General features: G+C 40.7%; 1 protein-coding gene across 2 annotated transcripts in view; it reads left to right on the plus strand.

Moving 5' to 3' along the window:
• The window catches only part of aldh1l1 (aldehyde dehydrogenase 1 family, member L1), a 50,785-nt gene that overhangs the window by 12,808 nt on the left and 12,773 nt on the right, over window positions 1-25,204 (plus strand). For both annotated transcript variants that reach the window (XM_067228538.1, XM_067228595.1), the window contains exons 8-14: window positions 21,806-21,931; window positions 22,159-22,250; window positions 22,734-22,881; window positions 23,195-23,314; window positions 23,415-23,542; window positions 23,634-23,784; window positions 23,952-24,022. In XM_067228538.1, the coding sequence (XP_067084639.1) occupies window positions 21,806-21,931; window positions 22,159-22,250; window positions 22,734-22,881; window positions 23,195-23,314; window positions 23,415-23,542; window positions 23,634-23,784; window positions 23,952-24,022 (836 nt within the window). The remainder of the gene's footprint in view (window positions 1-21,805; window positions 21,932-22,158; window positions 22,251-22,733; window positions 22,882-23,194; window positions 23,315-23,414; window positions 23,543-23,633; window positions 23,785-23,951; window positions 24,023-25,204) is intronic.

Consider the following 25,204-nt stretch of genomic DNA (forward strand, 5'->3'; position numbering starts at 1 on the left):
GCTACTCCCCTCTGGCAGAAGGCTGCGGTCCATCAGGACCAAAACCTCACGCCATAAGAACAGTTTCTTTCCATCTGCTACTGGCCTCTTCAACAAGGTCAAGGACTCCCATTGACATTCATTCACTTATTTAACTATTATAAGTCCATCTAATGGCAATTCAGTATGCAAAAGCCACTTTATCTCAGTATCCGATGTTGACCATTCACGCTGCTCATTATTCTTATTTTTATATATATTTTATATTTAAATTGTTGTATTCTTAGATTGTTTAGTTCTTAGAATAGTTAAACTTTTGTACTTTTACTTAATTTAAGATCTGTATATGTTTGGTGTTTTGCACCTCCCTGCCACAGTAAATTCCATGTTTGTATAACATACATGGCGAATAAACCGAATTCTGATTCTGATTATACCAAGAATTAAACTTTATTTCTGACCCTGTGTCACCCGTAACATCCCTCTTATCTCTTTTCAACATCGTTACTGGTGAAACAATTGAAGTCATTACATCTGTCGTCATAGTATTATTAGAATTATTCATACTTTTTTCAAAAATACAAAAGTGGAAACAGAATAAGAATAGTAATTCCCAAGACAAAACCCATTGTTCCCTTTGTACCACAAAGTCCAGGTTGTCAAAACGAATGCCATGGTCGTGCATCCATAGTTGCCATTCAGTTGGCTGTAGATCATCTTCTTTCAGGCAGGATAGCCTAATTGAACCAATTGCAAACGACGATCAAATTGCTCACGGCAACTTTCAACGACACTGCACTTTGCGTACAGCTCGGAAATTTCCTTGGTTCTACGCAGAACGCGTGTCCTATCCTCCCGTTGCCAGACCAGGTGCACGTTTGCACAGACCTGCATGGACACACGATGCTCTCCCCTCGATTATCACCGCTGAATTTGTAGTCCAGAGAATTTGGAATGACCCCTTTCACCCCGGATCCGTCCAGGATTTTCCATTTCAAATCCATCACCATATCTCCTTCACCTGCCTGTGAATCTCACACAAAAGTAGACTACAAAAGGTTGCATAGCGATAAAAAAGACATTCTCACAGAGGTCAGTTAAAGGTAACTTCTTGTCGTCTGACTTAGTCTTCAAGGTTCTGTTCTCTCATTCAACCGAAGCAATTAACACAATGTTGACTCCTATCAACACCAAAATAACTTCCCTCAATAAGTGTGACCCATTATCATTACATATCCTCAAAGACAAATCCCATCGAAGAATAATCTGAATTAACAAAAGCTTGACCACTGAGCCCAAATCTGCCTGAGAAGTCTAAAACTTCTTCCCATCTAACAACCATCAACAATCATTAAACAGTATCACTTCTCCAAAATTTAACTCTCCAAAATCCATCTATCGATACTCAAATGGTTTCTCTAACCTTAACTGTGAAGCTTATCGTGTTTAAATTCCTTTTCCCATATTACTTGTCCCACATGAGTCTGACAAAATGACTATGCATCCATTACAAATCCTCTTGTATGTTAAAACTAGAGAGGGTACAATTTCTGGGGAAATTGTAGGGTGTGCTTGCTTGCGTCGGTTGCACAGGGGTCTGTATATTTTATATAAAAATGCATCGGGCCTACTTATTATTTATAAAGATTACATAGATTTAAAAGCATATTTTTTTTGCTGCTCATTTACAACTCAAAATATGAGTGAAGTGTAGAATGAAATATGATGTCTTCTCATTTCCCCTGCAAGAGGCAGCTGACAGGCTGAATCAAAACGAATACATTTGGCAGACCGGTGTACAAATGGACCTAATCTCTATGACTTAAACGTCCTTTTAAGTTGTCCCTTCTCGTGATATTTTCAGGCATTTAGACTACTCATATTGCATTCATTCATTAATAAAGAACCCCCTTTTAAGATTATTCTACGACTTTACCGGCAGAAGATAGAATCGCGATTCAAACAGTACCATCTGCTAACTGAAAATATGCCCCCAAAAACGTAAATAAGCTTGACATTTATTTAGTGGAAAATAGCTCATTCATAAAAAGCTCACTGGTAGCGATCATTGTCAGTAACAACTCAAAATGCGATATAGCCCTGTGTGGAGAAGCTGCCCCGGTAAATTCTACTACTACAGTACAGTACTAGACTACTGCTGTGTTCGTCTTGATAGCGATTGCGTTGGTTGAATTCGATTAAACGTTCCGTTGTACGGTTTAGGCTGAAATTAATTATTTTCATGAACAGATTGACAAAGTTTAGGCTGTGGCAATGAAGTTCAGGTTAGTAGTCAGATAGTTTCCCTACTGAAAGACTTTTGAGTAAGGGGAGTGCCGAACATGTTCTGTTGCCGTTTGACTTAAACAGCTGAGGAGTTGTTGTTAGCTACTCACACTAGTGTCTCGGGTACAGTAGGCTACAGCGTTGCAGTGAGCTACACTGGTTTGAAACCACAGGTAATGGTAATTTCACCAACAAATCGTTTACTAATGTCAGAATAAATCCTACAACGAAAATGTATATGTGAGGAATGTTTATTTTAACGATTGAAAACAGATACATCATAGACCACTGTAGTATGTGTTGCCCGGGCAACACAGGCTAATGTCATGATGCTAATATGTCAGTGAAATAGTAGACTACTGTTTCCGAAAGTAGATGTACTTCCTTAATAATATCAGCTTATATTGTACATTACACATCACAATTGTGTGTCATATCACAAAGTAAAATGAGTAAATATTTATCACCCTGGCCTCTTTGCTTGTGGCGTTTCTGCAGCTGCCTTGCAGTAAAGCTATAGTTAGCCTAGCTATCCCCCAAGTTAACAGATGCGAAACGAATGTTCTGCCAAAGGTAGTCACGCGTGTTTTCGTGACATTATTGCAGACCGGTGTAAAAATTGACCTAATCTCTATGATTTAAACGTCATTTTAAGTTTTTCTCTTCTCATGATATTTTCAGGCATTTAGCCTACTCATATTGCATTCATTCATGAATAAACAACCCCTTTGAAGATTATTCTACGACGTTACCCGGCAGTAGAAGATGGAATCGCAATTCAAACGGTACCATCTGCTAACTGAAAATATGCCCCCCAAAACGTAAATAAGCTTGACATTTATTTAGTGGAAAATTGCTCATTCATAAAAAGCTCACTGGTAGCGATCATTGTCAGTAACAACGCAAAATGCGATATAGCCCTGTGTTGAGAAGCTGCCCCGGTAAATTGTACTACTACGGTACAGTACTAGACTACTGCTGTGTTCGTCTTGGTAGCGATTGCGTTGGTTGAATTGGATTTAACGTTCCATTGTACGGTTTAGGCTGAAATTAATTATTTTCATGAACAGATTGACAACGTTTAGGCTGTGGCAATGAAGTTCAGGTTAGTAGTTAGATAGACTTTTGATTTAAGTAAGGGGAGTGCCGAACATTTTCTGTCTCCGTTTGACTTCCTAAACAGCTGTGTACTGTAGCTAGATGTTTTTGTAGTGTGTCTCGCGTAAGCTACAGCGTTGCAGTGAGCTACACTGGTTTGAAACCACAGGTAATGGTAATTTCACCAACAAATCGTTTTCTAATGTCAGAATAAATCCTACAACGAAAATGTATATGTGAGGAATGTTTATTTTAACGATTGAAAACAGATAACGCTACATCATAGACCACTGTAGTATGTGTTGCCCGGGAAACACAGGCTAATGTCATGATGCTAATACTTCAGTGAAATAGTAGACTACTGTTTCCGAAAGTAGATGTACTTCCTTAATAATATCAGCTTATATTGTACATTACACATCACAATTGTGTGTCATATCACAAAGTAAAATGAGTAAATAGTTATCACCCTGGCCTCTTTTCTTGTGGCGTTTCTGCAGCTGCCTTGAAGTAAAGCTATAGTTAGCCTAGCTATCCCCCAAGTTAACAGATGTGAAATGAATGTTCTGGCAAAGGTAGTCACGCGTGTTTTCGTGACGTTAGTGACGCAGTGACGTTAGTAACGTCAGTGACTGTGGCTAGCAAATTAGCCACCGTTAGCTTCACTTTTCGCCACAAAAACTTAACTTACGCTTAAACCATGCAACGGAACGTAAATTCCAATAGAAGCAACTCAATCGCTACCAAGACGAAACTTTTGACACCTACGTTGTCTATGTAGGCCAAGTATTTAGTGAGTTTTAGGGGGGCAAAAAAACAAAAAAAAAAAATAATAATATATATGTGAGAGAACAAAGGTTGTGCTCTCGCCGAAGGCTTGAGCACACCCAATTAATACATACTTGATATCACACTAACTTTAGAGGCATGATCTTTCCATGTGTTAACTGAGCAAAATCTCAAGATAAATGTTTTATGCAGACCATACAACCTCATATCCTTCCTTTTTCCAAAACGCATTTTCTTGTGGTTTAGTCCAAGTTCGAATCTCCATTCCACCATTCCTTTCTCCATCTCTCCCACTGTATTCTGTAATTCTTGTCAAATATACTCAAACAAAAAACAAAATTCTCACTCTGGGTTAAATACAGTCCAATATTTTCAACTCAGCAGTATCATATCAAACCCTCACAGTCCTACCACAAAGTACTAAAGCTCAAGTCATAAAACCATAAAAGTCACTTCCTGTTTGGATCAGTCAGTCATAAATTCCTAAATGCCATCTCTTCCGCTCTAAGAAGCATGCGCTTCCCTTCAAGAATCTGTAAAAAATATTGTATCAGTCACACAACAATTTTCCTCAAAGGAGTCCTGTAAACCCATATTTGTCAAGTTAGGCTTTTCCGGACATGGCAACACCATCTCATCACTTCCTGTAAACATATTTCAACATCAAAAACGTATTCTAGTTAGTTCATCAATGCATGCAGGTAATCTAGAAACTGCTCCAGCCAGTGTCAACACAAGCATTTCCCTGTGAAATAATCATCATTGTTAGAATGAGCCCCACATTTGCATAGAGCAAGTTGTTTCCCAGATGAAACTAAGAAACTTCCCATGTTTCCTTCTTTCCCAAAATCATATATAACACCAATGATGTATTTAACTATCAGTAAATATTTTACCTCTTTTCCCTTTTATGGATTAACAAGCTTACACTGAAGCAACCAACTTTTGAACCAATTTGTAGAGAATAAAACTATTTTAGAAAACAACCAAATTACGAATAACCTCAACTTTTAGTCTCTTATTACCTTTTCTTCAAAAAACCTTTAGGAACAGTTCAAATGAATACCTTCATATTTTAGATTATCTTTTATTTTCTGTATTTAAATTCACCAAATCAAATCTCTCTTTTTCCAAGACATGAGGAACACTAGCATCACTACCCCAAACCAGAATTTAATCTGTATGATTCCAAAATGAAACATGGACCATAAAATGTTCTTAATGTAGCCATTAGCTAAACTTATACCCCATCTATATTTATATATAGGTTAGATAGGTAGAACTTCATAACTTGCTTTGGCTGCAGTCCAGAACAAGCTACTTAGCTTCAACCATCACAACCACAATTTATCAGACGTAATGAGTCTTCCCAAATTATTTCAAAATCAAAGGTTATAATAACCCTCTTTATGAACCAATAGCATAATAAAAACAAACTCATAACAGCCTAACAGTTTATCCCAAACATTGTACCAGGCCCTGCTAAAACACCCAAATTAAAGTATATTGTAGTTATCTTATCTTTTCCATTCTTTACCAAATTGCATCTAATACCGTATCAAAACTCTATTAAAAACCCAAGAGTTCACTATTTTGACCTAAAATATTTAGCCCATATACCTCTTCAAAGAATATTCATTGTTCCCTTCTTGACACATCAAAGTGTGTAAAACAACCTTTCTAATCACGTCTTCTTAACCCTTTACATATATTTCCTTAAACAACAGTAACATCTGTGAACTCTCACAAAACACCCAGCTATGAAAATAAAAACCTTCGATTGATTCCATGTCAATGGATATCACTACGCACGTGTTGAAATCAAATGTAGATATTACTGTAACCCCGTTCTCATAACACAAAATCGAAACATTTCCAGATAAATTCAATACGTAAACAAAAAAATATTCCTTAAACAACATAAACTGACATTTCCGTTTGAAAGCACAAAAACTTTCTATAAGTTTCTGTAAACTCGGGATTGTAATTCTTCAAATGAATATCGCTTTTGTTGACAAAACTGGCCTTTACCAATTATCTGACCCAAAAAACGAAATTTAACAGCGCATTATTCAATATCGAATCAAACTCATAATATGGAAAATCGGTCTGTACATAATTTCCTAAATAAAAAAAGAGAAACATACATCTGTTTTCCAACCAATACATTTCTCTTTTCAACGTCAAATTCTCTTTCAAAAGAGTGAGTTTTTTTTTTTTTTGCACTCATGACGGGTGTGGGCCACTGCACGCAGAATGAGCTTCAACTTCCGCTAGGCTCAAGCGCATGCGCCTCTTTTCAAGTGGAGAATTCAGCCAAAGAATTAACATTAGCATTTTCAAAACAGACTGTCTTCGTCTTCAAAAACAAATGCCTTCTGGCGGTAATCAGACCGATGTAAAGTCTAACATCAAATATATAATGGTTAACACAAAGTTGTAAAACAATATAACAAGTCAATCGTCTCTCCTCTACCAACAATGTCATAACCGATAAACATCCATAAGAATCTGAAGAGAATATAACATAAGTTCTCTCCAAGTGTTTCATCTGTGTATGTTTGTAAACAATATATGTCACCAGTTCGGAACTCATTCAACTTCCGGTCACGAACCACTCTAGTTTGCGAAGGCTCGCCCCCAGTTTCCAGAAAACTTTCAACAGTGATGACACATCTCCGGACATTCACGTCCATAATGACCCAAATTCCCACAATTAAACCACGCATTTTGGATTGATCATTCCTAGAAAATCGTGTTGGCCTACATGTTTTTCAACAGCTCTGCATTAGCTTTGATCAACCGTAACTCAGTGCTGTCCCTTGAGACAGAAGCAATACCAACCAAGCCTATAATATTCTTTATTCCAAACACAAAAACTCGTTCAGGGACTCAAACCCTTTTGTACCGGAGGACTTTAACCTCTCCTTCTTTTGAAACACAAAATAATAAGTATAGGCAAAAGTGCAAGTCAAAGCACAAGCCACAATCTTTGCAGGAATCCAAAGCAAATCTATAAACAAATTCCAGGATCCTGCTTTCTTGACTTATCCTAGATATAACCGTCTGTCAGAAGACACCTGAGTCGTAGAGAAATGGCAAATGTCTGAATTCACGTTCGTTTCTAATTTGAATAACTTATATTAATTTTTGAAGATTATGCTGAGAAGTACATGACCTTATTAAGTTGTCATTTTAATTTTAAGTTTTATATGTATGCATGTCTGTATATATATTTGTATTTATTTAATTTTTTTACATGTTCAAATAAACTACTACTACTAGTCTGTTCTCGCTTTCCCAACAAAACCTCATGCCCCTGCGCATCCTGCCGCAAAACCCCTCCAGGCTGCGGATGAATAGGACGGCGAAGTTTGTTTGCGGAACAGCCAGAAAATCTCAATCGTGAATCTGTGGGGAAATAGATGAAAAATTCCCCACACTATTCTGTCCTAGTATTTCTTTATCTCTAACTCTACCTGCCTCCATCCAATCAGAAAAAGGCCTCCAATCAGGCTAAAATCTCTTTTTTTCTCTTTTTTTTTTCAAATCATGTATCAATTTCTCTCTACACAAGCTTATTTCCCAATCAATAAGGTCCTTAAAACAAAACGACCCCACACTCGAAAATCCACATTTATCAATCCATATTTGCATTTGCAATAAGCTATCGTTACCATACTTTTGTTTCATGTAATCGATGTTTGGACAGGTTAATTCTGCCTCCAGACCATCGTTAGCCCTATTAATTTTCGAATTACAATCCATATTTGACCACATTGAACAATAACGGAACAATTGAACAATAACCAACAAAGGAAAATAAAGACACAATTACCGCTTTTCTTTTCTAAAACCCTTAAATTCCAACTTCACAACTTTTCAATGAAAATATACCCCTACTAAATATTTTCGTAAATTACAAATAATCAAACAAAAGAAAAATTATTAAAATGTTGATGTTTGTAATTTGTATATAGCTGTTAATTTGACACCATTAAGTTACTCTCACTTCTTTTAACCTCAAAAAACATATTAAAAAAAACATGAACACGCGCGTTACAAACTCAAACCTTTACTTTGAAATTTCACAGGCCTATACATTTACATTACATTTACATTTATTCATTTAGCAGACGCTTTTATCCAAAGCGACTTCCAAGAGAGAGCTTTACAAAGTGCATAGGTCACTGATCATAACAACGAGATAGCCACAAAACATTGCGAGCAGCCAAAACATGAAGCACACATTGTGAACAACCAAAGTAAGTGCCAAAGGGAAGAACCATAAGAGCATGTAGTTAAACAAGTTACAATTAAACAACATGAACTGCTATAAGTGGAAGTGTACCTGTGGGAAAAAAAAGACAAGCAACAATAATAAAAAACAATATATCACAGCGAGTACAAACAATTTTAAATCAGTTACCACTAACCACAAGAGCAACAAGTCTCTGAGCAAGAGTCATTGTGATCCTTGAGGGAACTAACATCGGGTCAAGCAAACCATTCCTAAGTACCGTTGTACTCCCGGAACAAGTGCGTCTTGAGCCTTTTCTTGAAGGTGGAGAGACAGTCAGTGTCTCTGATGGAGGTGGGGAGTTGATTCCAACACTGGGGGGCCAGACAGGAGAAGAGCTTGTGTTGGGACCGGGCGGTCTTGAGCGGTGGGACCACCAGGCGGTTGTCTGAAGAAGACCGTAGGTGACGGGTGGGGGTGTAAAGCTGCAGGAGAGACTTGATGTAGACGGGTGCAGTCCCATTCACTGCTCGGAAGGTCAATACCAGGGTCTTGAATCTGATACGGGCCATGATAGGTAGCCAGTGGAGAGAGATGAGGAGCGGCGTAACATGGGAGCGTCTGGGTCGATTGTAGACCAGACGGGCCGCCTGCGTTCTGTACTTCCTAACTTCTTTTTTTTCGTAAAACTCAGCTGGTTACTTTTTACTCTTCTCTTACTCTTTTCTTATCACGTGCGAATTATTACCCTTTATGCGTTCGTCAACGCAACCTTGCATGCTTTTTTACTACTTCAATGTAAAGGATACGTTTTCCTCCGGCCTTACCCCATTACTAACTTAACCGAATTATTGGCAATAGCCTAAACAACACACATTTAGACAATTCAATATCACACAGTGACCAAAAAGAATAACTCACCGGATTTTTAGGATCCCGCGTCAGCCACAAGACGTCCAACGGGCGCCCCCCCCGGCCCTGCCGGAGACCCCTGGTCTCACGCATGGAAAAAAGGTGGCTTTTAGCCGGAGGATTAATTCGCCGAGGGGAGCTGCCTGCTGAACGCCGTAGACCGATCGAGGATACCCGTACTGGCCACCAAAATGTAATGGCAGAATTCAAGTGGCACTGTGTAGATCTGAATAGTCAAAAGATGTAGTTACAATACCATTTATTTAGTTTGTACAACTTAAAAATGAACAGAGTACTCTGTGATCAGTCATGACTGAAGGACGTGCTACAGGTCGTTCGGTAGAGTGATGGAGAACAACCATAAAGCCCTGCCTTATATAAATAGGATCTTCAAGATGTTCAATCAATCAATATAGCAGTCTCTGTGATTGGCCAGCACTACTCAGTGACAGTTTGACTCCACATCAAGTGTCCCACAGTTCTTTGATGTCCAAGCTCCTTCTCTAAATGAGGATAGTAAAGATACCCTTAATGAAACACAAACAGGACACAGGACACAATCTCCTTGGCCAAAAGGTCAGAGCTGCTAGATCAACTGATCCATCTACACTTCTCCCTTTAGGCCACGGGAACTCAAGAATCCCCCAACCTCCGTGCCTCTGGCTTTTTAGTTAGGCATCATAAAACAACACCATAAATACCTTAAGACCAACTGCTACATACATTCTACAAAGCTTGCGTCCTACAAAGCCCCAATTCATTACATTACATATATATAAAACACATACATTGTAACTATATTCAAAATTTCCACCACAGGATGTTACATGAGGATGTGAGACAAATGTGTCAGCGGAGCATCCGCTGTTCCCTGGAAGTCCAAGGCATCTTAACGGATATCCCCATGTAGACACTGTGGATTCTGATGGCTACTTAGCGCATCAGAGCCCGTCTGCGGATCACCACGGCTACTTGGAGATCCGAAGAGACATACTAGCATTGCAATGTACGAAGCCACCCAGCCTCAGGAAACATGCGGACCACATTAGTTGCCTTCTCATCCATAAAAGGCAGATAATATACCTCTAGAGACCCGCCCTCTAGTGCCCATCGGCAACCCCAAGGATGAGCCAAGCTTAACCTTAGCAAGTGTAGCCCAGGGCAAACAGTGCCCCTAAGCTTTACCGATTTTGAATGAGCGTTGTGTTATCCATGGATTTACATGGATCCGGGATACATGCGGACCACATTGGTCGCCGGAGGTCTCAGACCCGCTATGCTTGAGCGCTTGCTCACCTCGAGCACTATGCCTAGAGTAGAGACAGTCACTGAGCATTATCCAATGCAAGCCTCTATTGTACCAGCTGTGCAACATTGCCCGACAGTCACATTCTCTGTTCTCAAGCGCTTCCACGATGTCCAGCGCGGACACGGACACCAGAAGCAGAGGTGGCCAGCCCGATCTGGAAGGAATGCGCCGTATACAGCTCCGGGGACAGGTCACAGCGTTCACACAGAACTCTGTGGCGTTGCGTGAGCCACGATCTGGTCGTGGCCTTGCCGGCTGCGTGACTGGTAAACAGGCTCATCAGGTGTCGCCCGGGGGCGGTATAGCAGGTACTGGCGCATGAGGGAGAGGGGACAAAGGTAGTTAGTTTGGACAATCACAATGGGGGTGCCTTTACATGTCACATCAGTTTTGTAGTAGGCCCTACTCCGTATAACAGTGAACATCCCACTTCCCATTATGAAATCGGACATGCATGGTGAGATCGCATAACGGATTGAAAGTAGCGCATCTAGAGGGGCATGTAGCCATATTCACCGCACCGCAGAAACCCGTGAGAAACACTATCGAGCAGGGTGCCGACATAGCACGAAGCACCCCTGTCTCGGAGCGGACACTACAGTAGTTGTGCACTAAGGGAGAGTGATAGAGAGACGTTTATCTGCTTTCAGCCCGCTGCTTCCGTGCACCACTCATGACAAGACGGATAGACGGGCTTCCCGGAAAGGCTGCATGATGAAGGATCCGCACACCGAACGTACAACTGGACACTTGCCACCAATCCTTTTATGGACAATGGTTGCAGCTTTCGGGACTCTAAACCATGCACCATGAAAGCACACAGCACAGACATGTTTACGGGCAGAGGGCTCATAGAGAACGCACCACAGTATGTATAAGATTATTGAAGCCAGGCAGAGTCATAGGATTTTAATGTGAAAGTATGCTGACTTATTGCATTCCTCTTCCCACGAAAGGACACATTTCTTGAGAACGGCGCTCTCTGACAGTCACATTGTGGTGCACAATCATTTGTGGACATATATATATATATATATATATATATATATATATATATATATATATATACATATTCATCATTATCATTATCATTAGCCTACTTATTTCACCTGAAGCATTGATTGTTAAATGTTCAGCATTGTCATTACACATTTTGGTATAGCTGAAGTATTGGTTGTCTTTAATGTAGGCTAACAGACATAGAACATAGCAGCAAAGATTAGCATCATAGATTTCATTCCTCCACAGGACACATTCCCGCTAGGGATGTTCATGAATTATCATTAATCGATTTGTTGCCGTTCAGAAATTATCCGGTTAACTGTAGGGATGGGTATCGAGAACCGGTTCTTGTTTAGAACCGGTTCCCAGTGAATCGATTCCTTGAAATCGTTAGCAAAATTCCTTAACGATTCTGTTAACGATTCTCTGTGCCGTTAAACAATTAAAATGCTAAGTTTAATAATGGATTAAAAATCGATATGCTCAGTTTAATAATGGGACACGCGAATGTCTGAATAAACTATAAAAGTTTGCGCATGCCGCAAACATGGCAACTAGAAAGAAGCATTCTAAAGTTTGGTTGTATTTCACATGACAAAATGACAACAACGCCACTTGTAACGCGTGTAAAAAGTCTATTTCGTCGAAGGGAGGAAATACTACAAATATGAAGAAGCATTTGAACACACAGCATGGAATGAAGTTACTGGAATGTCATGTGTTCGATGCATGCAGCAGCGCAGCTAACGTTCGCGCTTCATCTCTATCTAAGGTAGAGCTAAACTGCTCAAAAGTGATCACAACCACTTGTTACTGTGTGAAGCAATTTGCCTTTATTGTGTGTAGTCGATCTAGTTATCTTCTGTCCCGTCGTTTGACGCATACATTTTAGCTCCGGCATTCGTCTCCCATTAGTATTAATCTTATTGATCATTTCACGTTATCGGGGTGCCGTGTGTTATCAGCAAACGTTCGCGTGTCGCATTATTAAACTGAGCATATCGATTTTTAATCCATTATTAAACTTAGCATTTTAATTGTTTAACCTTTTAATAGTCCTGTTAAATGTGCCTGAAAACGCCTAAACAACATACCCAAAGTACATTGAAAGCTGTTGTTGAACCATTTGGAGTACATGCATGTAAATGGTCTCTTTTGAAAGGTGACACTGAAGTTATTTTCCCTGTTGTTAGGACCCCTGTAAGTCCTACTGGTGTTGAGTAATAGAAGCTTGAACACAAGGAAACTGAAAGTTTCTATCTCCGACTAGATTTTGTTTTGAAAACAGAGGCCTGAAGAGGCCTAGAGGTGGTAGGTATTAGCTCATTTCAGGGCCAGTCAAAGCCAGTTTGAGAAATTCGTTTAGAACGAGTGTGTGTGTGTGGGGGGGTGCAGAACGCACAGACCTAGTTGGCTGTAGAGGGGAACATCGATAAGAGAATCGATAAGGAATCGAATCAATAAGCAGGAATTGAAGGAGTCGGAATCGTTAAAATCTTATCAACGCATCCCTAGTTAAGTGTAAGCTATTAACCGATAACGTTTAAAGTCTCCATTGTTACTTTAGACACATGGCACTAGGCTGATGTGCTCCAGTATTTCCGCTATATTCATCAATACCGCTGCTTCAGAATTGAATGAAATGTCATCAAATGCGAGCAATTAGATTACAGAGCTGTCTGCTCCACGATGCTAACAACCAATTAAACAACAGCGCGAATCAGCAAGCACTTCTGTTTGGCTCAGTCAAGCAGTGACAATCAGGGCAGATAGTATAAAAACAGTAACACTACTAGGCTAAAGTAGGCCATCTAGCGAACTCTGGCTTGTGAAGCAAAGTTTCTCGTAATGCCCCGATTATTGTTGACTACTATTAACCTGAGAAGGCGTTCACATTTGCATTTGCACAACATGTCCAAACCTACTCCCCGCAATCGATCAGACGCCTGTCCAACAGGTCAGTGCACCGAGAAAATATGAACGTGATTCACGTCCGTACCTGCAAATTTCACTCCTCGGGTATGCCCCCCATTTGGCAGCACAACAGCAGCACTGGAAACACGCTTCCCCTTCGCCGGAGCCTTCTCCAGGGAGAATGCGGATGGAACGGCTTAGATGCTGTGCCCAACAGTCTCCCCTACAATGGGCCTCATTCACCAATATCTTCCTAAGTTATTTCTTACATTTGTTCTTAAGAAAGTTCCTAAGAAAAGTCCACGTGTGATTCATGACGTGTTCCTAAACAGCAGAATTGTTTGCAGGTACTTATTTTGCGCAAACATGTCAGCTCTCAATTGTGTGTAAGAGTGCTCTTGGGTGTGCGTAAATTCTGTTCTTACCTAAAAACAAATCCCAAATAAGAAAACATTGGTGAATGCCAGAATCTTTGTGAAAACTGCTTAAGTGGGATTTAAGAACAAATTAGTTTTTAAGAACATTTGGTGAATGAGACCCAATGTGCCCACTAGGGAATGCTTTCCCAAAGTGAGGCTGTGACAACACTTGGGGTGTTACACTGATGAGACCCCATGTCGTGCAGTAGCAGCCCTTGTAATTTTTACGCCCCTGCCCTTCAAATGGCCAGACTCTGCCACTGTCCAAGCCCCATCTGGAGCTTGGACATGGTGCTATAAAGTTTGTCCGCTAGCATGTTGTGCTAGCTACCTATTTAAACAGAACCGCTCTTGACAGTCGGTTGGTTAAAACAAAGGCATGCAAATGTCCCATGGCTCTTCCTTCATTGGCTCCCTTGCATAGACCTGGCGCGCATGTGTGAGTGCGTCCCTTGCAATGGACATTTACAACAACCCTACCCCCACTAGATGACAAGCTAATGGTCACCAGACCTCAGTCTTCCTTCTAGCTCTTTATTTTTCCAACGAATTTGCGCTATTTGGTTGTTGGTAATACACATTTAAACTGTTATCCATTGTATTTGATGTTGTTGGGTGTCACAAAACGGAATATAATATGAAAAAGTAGCTAATTTTTGCAATGATTCTTCTTTCCCCCACAATGCATTGCATGACGTCACGTTGGGGAGACAACAGACCAAAGCCCGCTTTGAGACCATTGAAATCGATTAGAAATAAACACTAGGCTAGTACCAGAGAATGTCTTATATGGGCTCTGCTAGTACCATCTAAACGTGGGACATCTAATCGAAATGTGTTTACGTCGGGGAAAATAGTTAATTAGGGATGATCTTGGGGGGATTTTACAGATGGGACTGGCAAGTTAGCCCATAGCTAGCCCATCGCTAGCATGATGTCTTATATTTCTAGATCTAAATTCCTCAAAAAAAGTTCGGAAACGTTGTACCTCGTTGTAAAGGTGAATAATCAGGCTTTACAACGATATAAAATACAATACCAATTGGTATTATTGAAGGGGAGGAATAATCGACCAAAATAACGTTTCCAAACTTCTTTTGAGGAGTTAAGATAAGTTTGCTGGTAGTACTAGTTTACTTAACTGAACTACAGCTAACAACATGATTGTCCGGGACACAAGGATTTTTTTCTTTAGCAAGTCACAGTATTTCCAAGCCCTGATCGTGTAACTGAGAAGACACAGTAAATAAGTCCTCTTTTAAGTAATAAGCCCCGTTCAAGTGTTGAGCATTAAATTAGCTGCACGGTCTGTAGAGATATTGGGACGAAGCTGCAATACAGTAGCCTACATAAAAGAAAGTGTTTTCATTCTGCAGAAATTGTGTAATTGTTTAATATAACAAATAAAAAAAATAACAATTATTATCATTTGTATAATATTACAGCTCATCTTTGTTGGTCAAAGGCACAATCTTTACCCGGACATGACTTTTGTGCATGGAAAAGTGAAACGTAAATGTAGGGCTACTTGTCCAAAGGACAAGTGCCTCAAAAAGTTAATGTCAGGCCCTGAATGATCACTGTCACTAGATATCAAGAAAACGTTGACTTTCACTCGGTGCTATTCATTGACAGTAAAAATGTTTTGTATATGTGCACTGCTGTTCGGAGACTAGCTCCAGAGCTCGTTGCTGCGTTGCTAAACGATAGCAGCTCACCAGGACACTTCACCAACTCTCCACTCATTCTCCTCGGACCATCCATTTAATTGGCTTTGACAGCCATAAGGTCTTGGCAATTCCTCATTTGCCCTCTCATGTCTACTTGGTTCAAAATTATACAGCTGCGGGCCATCATACACATTAGTGTTTTTTGCCACCTCTTCTTCATCCCTGTCAGTCGCCATAGTTCTAGTACTAGGCTGAGGCTACTCTCCTCCATGACTCCCCAACGTCACGTCATCGCCGAATTGCGCTAATAATATGCTAATGCTAACACCAAAAACTGGTCTTTAACACCATTTGGAGACACCATTTGAAGATATTTTAAATGATATACATATCTCGAGTGCTTCATGTACCCATTAATCAACAGTAGTGTTTAACCTGCCATATGGCCTTTAACCCTTTGATACACAAGCTATGCTTACCCCCTTTAATGCACAACATGGGTCTAAAATGACCCGCATTCATTTCCTATGACATTGACCCGCATTCATTTCCTATGAAATTTGCCAAAGCAAATTCCTTGTCTGTGCAAACTTTCATGGCGAATAAATCCCTTTCTGATTCTGATTCTGATTCTGATTTCATGTATGGCTGAGTGTTTCTTTGCTATATATTTAAAAATCAATTCATTTCATTATTTAATAATCCAATTATTCCTTTATTTTGTTTTTGAGAATCACAAATCAATATTTTAATTGTTGTCTTTCTTACATTCTTAGCAAAAAACATTTTGTGGTACTACATCTATTTTATAGACATGGGTCTAAAATGACCCATATGGATTCACTATGGAATTTGATAGAGACTTTGGATATTTGCAATTTGGAACATATTTACTGTGAATAGTTATTCACCTGCTACACATTTCACAGCTCAACCCTGCTGCTTTTAGGTTGGGAGATGTTCATCAGTGACAGCATCATTGAGGAGGTTCTGAAATGCAACAACTTAGAGATGAAGAGCTGCAGCAACAAAAGGGAAAGAGTGTAGAAGCATCAAACAGGAATTCATGGCCTCTATCAGTTTGATCCTCCTTGCAGGGGAGGACAAGAGCCTAAATGTGGCCTTGCGGGAGAGTTTTTGGATCCAATTGCAAAATCCAATGTATAAAGCCACCATGGGGCTAAAGAGATTTGAGGATATCCTCAGCTTCATAAAGTTTGATGATAAGAGCTCTTCTTGTGGCTGGGTGGTAGTTGCATTTAGTTTTTACTCCACATCTTTCCATCACCTCTTTAATATACTTTTGGAGCTGTGACTTGGCCTTCATGCGCCTCTTATGTGGCATGACAAGGTCCTTGTCTAGCTCCTTGATGAACTGCTGCTTGGTCACACCACCCATTTAATCATGGTGTTGTTGTAAAAGTTAGTGTAGGCATTGAGGGTAGCAACATCCAGCACATTGTGCCAGACAACTCCGTGTTCTCCACTTACATGAGTAGGTGCAAACTATCTGATCCATTGTGTCCACTCCTGATTTTATTTTGTTACAGTACTGGATCACAAAATGGTTGTCATCCACTGCTTTGCCATCATGCATGGTGCTCAGAAGGACAACAGCCTTTCCCTTCTTCAGCACATAGCTCACCAGTCATGTTGCCATTGAATCCAAATTAAATGGCAACATGACCATGAAAAAATGTGGAACTTGGCATCTCCCTTCATTTGGATGTCTTTGTGACTCGTATGTTCGGCTTGTTCTGGTGAAGAGTCCCCACAATGTTCAGGTTTTTGTCAATAAGCTTTCCAGTCAGAGGGACACTGGAAGGGTAGAACACTCAGTCTACCACATATGGGACCCTCACATCGCACATCCAGAATATTTTAATTCCACATTTTGCTGGCTTGCTGGGCATGTATGGCACACACTGCTCATCTCTGGTGACAAAGTTACTGGGAATGAACCGTCTTCTGCAATTAGCCAGGCCTCTTGTCATCAAAAGTCAAGCTGGTGATATCATATCTCTTTAGCCCCATGGTGGCTATACATTGGATTTTGCAATTGGATCCAAAAAAGCCACATCTAGGCTCTTGTCCTCCCCTGCAAGGAGGGTCAAACTGATAGAGGCCATGAATTCCTGTTTGATACTTCTCCACTCTTTCCCTTTTGCTGTTGCAGCTCTTCGTCTCAAAGTTGTTGCATTTCAGGACCTCATCAATAATGTCACTTGTGAACATCTCCCAGCCTAAAAGCAGCTGTGTTGAGTTGTGAAATGTGTGACAGGTGAATAGTTATCCACAGTAAATATGTTCCAAGTTGCAAAAATTAACTAATATCAAAAATTCCTATAAAACTCCATAGGAATACATATGGGTCATTTTTGACCCATGTCTGTAAACTGAAGGTAGTAACACAAAAACAATGGTTGTTTATAAATTAAGAAAAAAAGAAGGAAAATAAGTATTTGTGGCAATAAAAAACTAGATATTTAATGAATACTTGGAATATTAAATTATGAAATTAGATGATTTCTAAAGATATGGCAAAGACACACTCAGCCATACATGAAATATCATAGGAAATGAATGCGGGTCATTTTAGACCCATGTTTTGCATTAGAGGGGTAGTGTTACAAAAATTATTTTTATTCCAAAAGTAAGAAAGAAAAAATTTAAATAAGGACTTGTGATGACCAAAAACAAGTTAATTGAGGAATACCTGGAATACTGAATGATTAAATATTTTTTTTGCGAAGATATAGAAAATGTTAACTCTCCCGGGTCACTTTAGACCCATGTTGTGTATCAAAGGGTTAAACAAACAAACAAACCCCCCTCTTCTTAGTCCTCAGCTCCAAGATAAGGGTATTGTATGTTTACCCAGAGTTCAGATTTGGAGGTAGGCCTCTCTTTGCACACCAGGAATACTGAACACAGTATCACTCTCTTATACAGGATGAAGAGTTACATCTTTAACTTTTCTGACACAACGTCATCACACGTACAGACAGCGATATCAGTGAGCCCTCAGCATTAGTACCGTAGATAAAAGCATTAGTACCGTAGATAAAAGTTGAGGCTACTTGGTTCCCCTTCATTCTTTTGGTGAACAGTCTCACGCGCCCTACTTATCCGGCGTCATGGAGCCGACCAGCTAATTAGTCCATCGACAATTAGACCATCGACACTGTATGACTATGTTTAGCCTGTGTTCTGCTCCTCTCTCTCACCAACCGTCTCTGGAGGAGGGGATCCCTCTCTGAATTGCTCCTCCCAAGGTTTCTTCAATTTTTTTTCTCCTGTTGAGAGTTTTTTGGGAGTTTTTCCTTGTCTTCCTTGAGGGTTTAGGTTGGTTGAGGGGCAGTTCTATGGGCGTATGTGAAGCCCTCTGTGACATGCTTGCGTGTAAAAAGGGCTGTACAAATAAATTTGATTTGATTTGATTTGAATCCTCACACAAACTATCAAAATGATTTTAGATTTTCGAAACCGTCCGGTACAGCCAATCGAAATCGGCAGCAGAGCCGCCAAATAGAAAGTTGTGTCATATTTCAGCAAATCTTTGATGGATTCACGCCAAACTTGCTGCGTGTACTCGGAATCCTCTTCTGAGGATGTCAAAAGTTTCTTCTGGGTCATCTGACCTGCTTGGCCACCCCAATTTCTGCTTGCAGCTATATTTTTAAGTAGATTTGGTAAGCCTACAATTTACGAATTTAAACGGTCAACAATGTTTTGCCAGATCGTCTCCCTTGCCCTGTTAATTGCGGCAGTATTGCACTTTTTCAGGATAACTCAGAAAATCCAGTTACGCTGCTGAAAATAACACAGTTCTGCTGCTTTACGCTCTGCTTTTTGTGACATAACCCTTATTTTCGACGATCACCTGATCTGGGCTGCTTTGGTACTCCGTGTGCGCGCGGACCTCAAGTCTAGCTTCAATTAGCTTTGCTTGTTAGTGGAACGGAACATTAGTGGAACAGCTTGAGGCTTAAGTCTAAGTTGACGTTTATCTAAGCGAGGCTTTTTCATGTAAGCGCGGCTTTCGTTAGCGACGTTGATGGAATACCCCCAGGGTGTCGTTAACCATGTGTTTATTTACATACAAAGAAGGCATCACAGGAGAACAAGGGGACCATGAACGATGCCAAAGAAAAGAGAAGAAAGATTTTTTTCCACAAACAGCTTGATGCTGGCAAACTCTTTCCTTTCACAGTAGTTGGATGCACCTCAACAAAAATTGTGCTGTGAATGCAAGGTTGCTGTTAAGAAGGCTGCTATCATCACCTCCCATGGCTTCTCCTACCACTGCTACGCTGACGACACGTAGCTGTACCTGTCGTTCCCGCCGACCGATCCGGGGATCTCAGCTAGGATTGAGGCCTGCCTCACAGACATCTTGCCAAAACAGAACTTCTCATCATCCCGGCTAAACCCTCCATCTCCCACGATCTCTCAATCACCCTGGGCTCTGAGACGGTGACCCCTTCATCCTCTGCCAGGAACCTTGGGGTTACCATGGACGACGAGCTCTCCCTCACGGCCCACATTGCTGCGGTCTCCCGGTCGTGTAGATTCACCCTCTACAACATCCGGAAGATAAGGAGATACCTGTCTGAGCACTCCACCCAGCTGCTAGTCCAAGCACTTGTCCTCTCCAAGTTGGACTATTGCAACTCGCTGCTCGCTGGTCTCCCAGCATGTGCAACCCGCCCGCCTGGTCTACAATCTACCCAGACGCTCCCATGTTACCCCGCTCCTCATCTCTCTCCACTGGCTACCTATCATGGCCCGTATCAGATTCAAGACCCTGGTACTGACCTTCCGAGCAGTGAATGGGACTGCACCCGTCTACATCAAGTCTCTCCTGCAGCCTTACACCCCCACCCGTCACCTACGGTCTTCTTCAGACAACCGCCTGCTGGTCCCACCGCTCAAGACCGCCCGGTCCCAACACAAGCTCTTCTCCTGTCTGGCCCCCCAGTGGTGGAATCAACTCCCCACCTCCATCAGAGACACTGACTGTCTCTCCACCTTCAAGAAAAGGCTCAAGACGCACTTGTTCCGGGAGTACAACGGTACTTAGGAATGGTTCGCTTGACCCGATGTTAGTTTCCTCAAGGATCACAATGACTCTTGCTTAGAGACTTGTTGCTCTTGTGGTTAGTGGTAACTGATTTAAATTTTTGTACTCGCTGTGATATATTGTTTTTATTATTGTTGCTTGCTTTTTCCACAGGTACACTTGCACTTATAGCGGTTCATGTTGTTTAATTGTAACTTGTTTAACTACATGCTCTTATGGTTCTTCCCTTTGGCACTTACTTTGGTTGTTCACAATGTGTGCTTCATGTTTTGGCTACTCGCGATGTTTTGTGGCTATCTTGTTGTTATGATCAGTGACCTATGCACTTTGTAAAGCTCTCTCTTGGAAGTCGCTTTGGATAAAAGCGTCTGCTAAATGAATAAATGAAAATGTATTGCAGAGTGTATAGTACATATACAATTTTAAGAACATTTCCAATAGATTTTTAGTTTTTAATAAAATATTTAATTCAAAAAGAGCAATGGCAGCAGTTTGCTTGTTTTCGCCTACACTCTTAGCATTGGTCCTTTGCAACATATGAAATGATGTTAGCAGTACATCCAATTTAGAGTACGAAAGCTTGGTTCGGCACCATCCACAGAGTTGCAATATTACAGTGTTGCTGCTAGTAGGGGATGAGGGACACCTCAACCTCCATACCTGTCACTAGTCATCATGGGTCAATAAACTGCAAATGTTTACTCCTCGACAGGTCTGCAAACGCCTTTGTAAACCTTTGTGAGATTTGACAAATCGTTTTAACAAATCGAGGTGACAAAGCGTTTGCTGACCTGTCGAGGAGTAAACATTTGGTTTCTTATATACTACAACAATACGAATTCAGGTCAGCAAACGCTTTGTAGCCTCAAACGATTTGTTTGTAAACCTCGACCTACGGTCTCGGTTAACAAACGTTTTAACAAATCTCGGTTTACAAAGGCGTTTGCAGACCTGTCGAGGAGTAAACATTTGCAGTTTATTGACCGAGAGAACGTCTTCTGGACCAATAAGAACAGCGTATTGGTCCAATTATTACACTAGTATATAAGAAACAGCAATATTTAATGTGTTGTGTTTGTGTGTGTTTATCTTACCTGTGTGTAGTTGCTGGTAAAAAATTTACAGTTTGAGGATGGGAAGATGATAGCGGCATCGCAGTATTTCAAATCCGGAGACAGTGCTGCTGTGCAGCTCACTGAGGAGGAGAAGGCCTTCGCTGGTCAGATGCGGGTGAGCCTGCTAACTAGCTCATCTCTTCTTTTCACCCTGGGGTAGATCAAAAAGATTAAATCATCAGTACCCCCCACATCATTGTCTTTGTGGTGGTTATGTCTAGCAAAGACTACCAAGGTTAGGCAGCTCCAATGAAGATGTATACCCTTTGCTTGCTTTTGATAAAGAGTTTAAATAACTTTTAGATTACATTAATGGGATTAATGATTATTGTATTCCGAAAGGATGTGTGGAAGAGCATTCTAACTAACGTGGTCCAGATTGAAGATTCCACTGACTTCTTCAAGTCAGGTGCTGCCTCCATGGATGTGGTCAGGTACTGTAAACACTTTTCTACTGACCCCTTCTACCTCATCTCATCTAGCTCCTTCTCTTTCAACTCTCCCAACCACTGTCCAATCCTATTTGCTTTTCACTCATCACTTCTATCTCTCCTCCAAGTCTCCTCCAGAACCATATGGTTATACATGTGAGGTACCCCAATATAAACCCCAATCAATGTTATTTAATTTCATGTATTTATGTCCCAGTTGATTCTGCAACAAGACCAGCATACAGACAAAACAATTTATGGCATACATAATACCGTACAAAACAATACAATACCCCCCCCCCCCCCCCCCCCCACGAGCTTTCCTCACTACCTGGTCGGTAGGGTGATTCTGCTGGACACATTAAATCTTAAGACTGGCATTAACTATTTTTAACAGAGCTGTTTTTGCCTTCACACTAAGACTGCCATAACAGCATAACATTGAGAATATAGAACATTTGTCCTTCTCTGACTCTCCATCTGCAGGCTGGTGGAGGAGGTGAAGCTGAGGGCCAGTAGCTGCCTGTTGCAGAATGAGGACGTTTACATGGCCACCACCTTCCAGGACTTTGTCCAGATGTGTGTGAGGAAGCTCAGAGGAGAGGATAGCAAGGAGGAGCTGGTTGTGGACTATGTGAGTGGTACTGAACATTATCATGTCAGCATTATCATCAATTACAATTGCATCATTCTGCTAGCATTATCACCAGCAATATTACAAGTTATCATGTCGGCATTATCACATACCGTCATGCGTTGCAGCATTTGGTTTGCAAAATAGTTTTTCCCATCATTATGAGAATGACATCAAACCACAGTAGGAACACATTGGTTGATACACAACATTTCAAACTTATAGTCCAAAAAGCTTAAAAAGACACTGAACCAAAAACGATTCTGGATTACAGTTATTTAATATATGTGTGTGGGTCTCCACTGCACCCAAGGTGGAGAAGAACATCAACAATATGACCATTCAGATGCCTCATCAGCTCTTCATCAATGGACAGTTTGTGGATGCAGAGGGAGGGAAGACCTACGAGACTATCAATCCCACAGATGGAATGGTAGGGAAAGAGAGGGAGGAAACAAAAGTAAGAGAAAGAAGTAGTGTTGCCATAATTTACACTTATTCTCTGATATCATTTCGGTTTCTCTAACTTGTAGGCCATATGTGACGTATCTCTCGCTCAAGTCAGTGATGTGGACAAAGCTGTAGCTGCGGCTAAGGGGGCCTTTGAGAAGGGTGAATGGGGCAAGATGAACTCTAGAGACAGAGGCAGACTCATGTATAAGTGAGTAATTTTACAGTTATTTATTTACCCATTTAAGTGCATTCTATTTAGTTTGTATATGTTTTGAACCATTGACCCTACTGACCTCCAGGCTGGCTGACCTCATGGAGCAGCATCAGGGGGAGTTGGCAACTATTGAGTCCTTGGACTCCGGGGCCGTCTACACCCTGGCCGTCAAGACCCATGTGGGCATGTCCATCCAGTCCTTTCGCTACTTTGCCGGCTGGTGTGACAAGATTCAGGTAAGACGGGAGAGGAGGGTAAAATCTTTGAATAATCATGTGTTGAGTTTAGATTCCCTTACAATCAGAGGATAATACTTAGATTTGACTCGTGTTAAGTTGTCATTTGCTGAATGGGTAATGGAGGTGGTACCAGTAGTATTAATCACATTGTCTTCCTCTTACAGGGCTCCACCATCCCCATCAACCAGGCTCGGCCCAATCATAACCTCACCTTCACCAAGAAAGAACCAATAGGGTGAGAAACACAACAGACACACTTGTGCATCAGTGTTTCCAACAGAATTAGATTCTATTTGTGGTGGTAGGCAGGGGCGGAGCCAGACTTAGCCCAAACATGGGTCCTAATATCGGTTTGATGTAGAGCCTGACCGATAAAGGATTTTTAAGGCCGATACCGATACAAATATTTGGTGATAAAAAAATCCGATATTCCGATATAGGCCGATATAATATATATATTTTTTTTATCCAGAAATGCGTAACAAAACAAACTGATTTCCCTAACATTAGTTAGTTGTAGTTTGCATTTAGTCATTTTTAGCAGACGTTCTTATCCGGAGCGACTTACAGTAATTACAGGGACATTCCCAGAGGCAAGTAGGGTGAAGTGGCTTGCCAAAGGACACAACGTCATTTGACACTGCCAGGAATTGAACCGGCAACCTTCTGATTAATAGCCCGATTCCTTAACCACTCAGCCATCTGACTCCTGTTATTATTTCCTCACTAAAATAATATGATAATGCAATTTAAAAATAAACTTGTTTGTTTTATTTTCACATCAGAACAGAGGAACATTAAAATATATTAAAGTTCTGATACATAAAATGTATAAAAATACAAACTTAAGATATGAAACTTAAAGTCCTTTGAAAAAAAAAAAAGTAAAAAAAAAACAGCCCGCCGATATATCGGTCGGGCTCTAGTTTGATGTGATTGTACATAGGGCCTTCATCAAGTAATGCGAGCGCACTAAGCATGCAGTGTCACTTTTTAGCATTAATTTTTCCCATGAAACCTAAACATTACTCATTACATTAACTCATATTTTTATATTTGCCAAATGTATTTAACTATGAATATTATTATATTTAACTTGAATATTGAACTTGAACATTTGTGCAGAGAACTAAACCCTAAGCCCTGAACCTTCACAGACTTACTTGACGTCACCTAGTAATTGATTGCGTGCAAGAGGCTGCAAGGGCTCAAAATGCTATAAATTGGAATAGGACAGCACTTTTCTGCATTATCGGTAAAATAGTAATGTTGATGAATCAAATATTTAGCTCCTTCCATGCTTGTTTGTTTACTATTCTTCTTTCTTGTTTTATGAGGCGGGTTTGCCGGGACTTTTCTCTCGCTACCGGGCTTCCCCTGGTAACCCTCGTGTTTCACATCACAACGCTGTGAATTG

Source organism: Osmerus mordax, chromosome 1 (assembly GCF_038355195.1).
Source record: "Osmerus mordax isolate fOsmMor3 chromosome 1, fOsmMor3.pri, whole genome shotgun sequence".
Taxonomy (NCBI): domain Eukaryota; kingdom Metazoa; phylum Chordata; class Actinopteri; order Osmeriformes; family Osmeridae; genus Osmerus; species Osmerus mordax.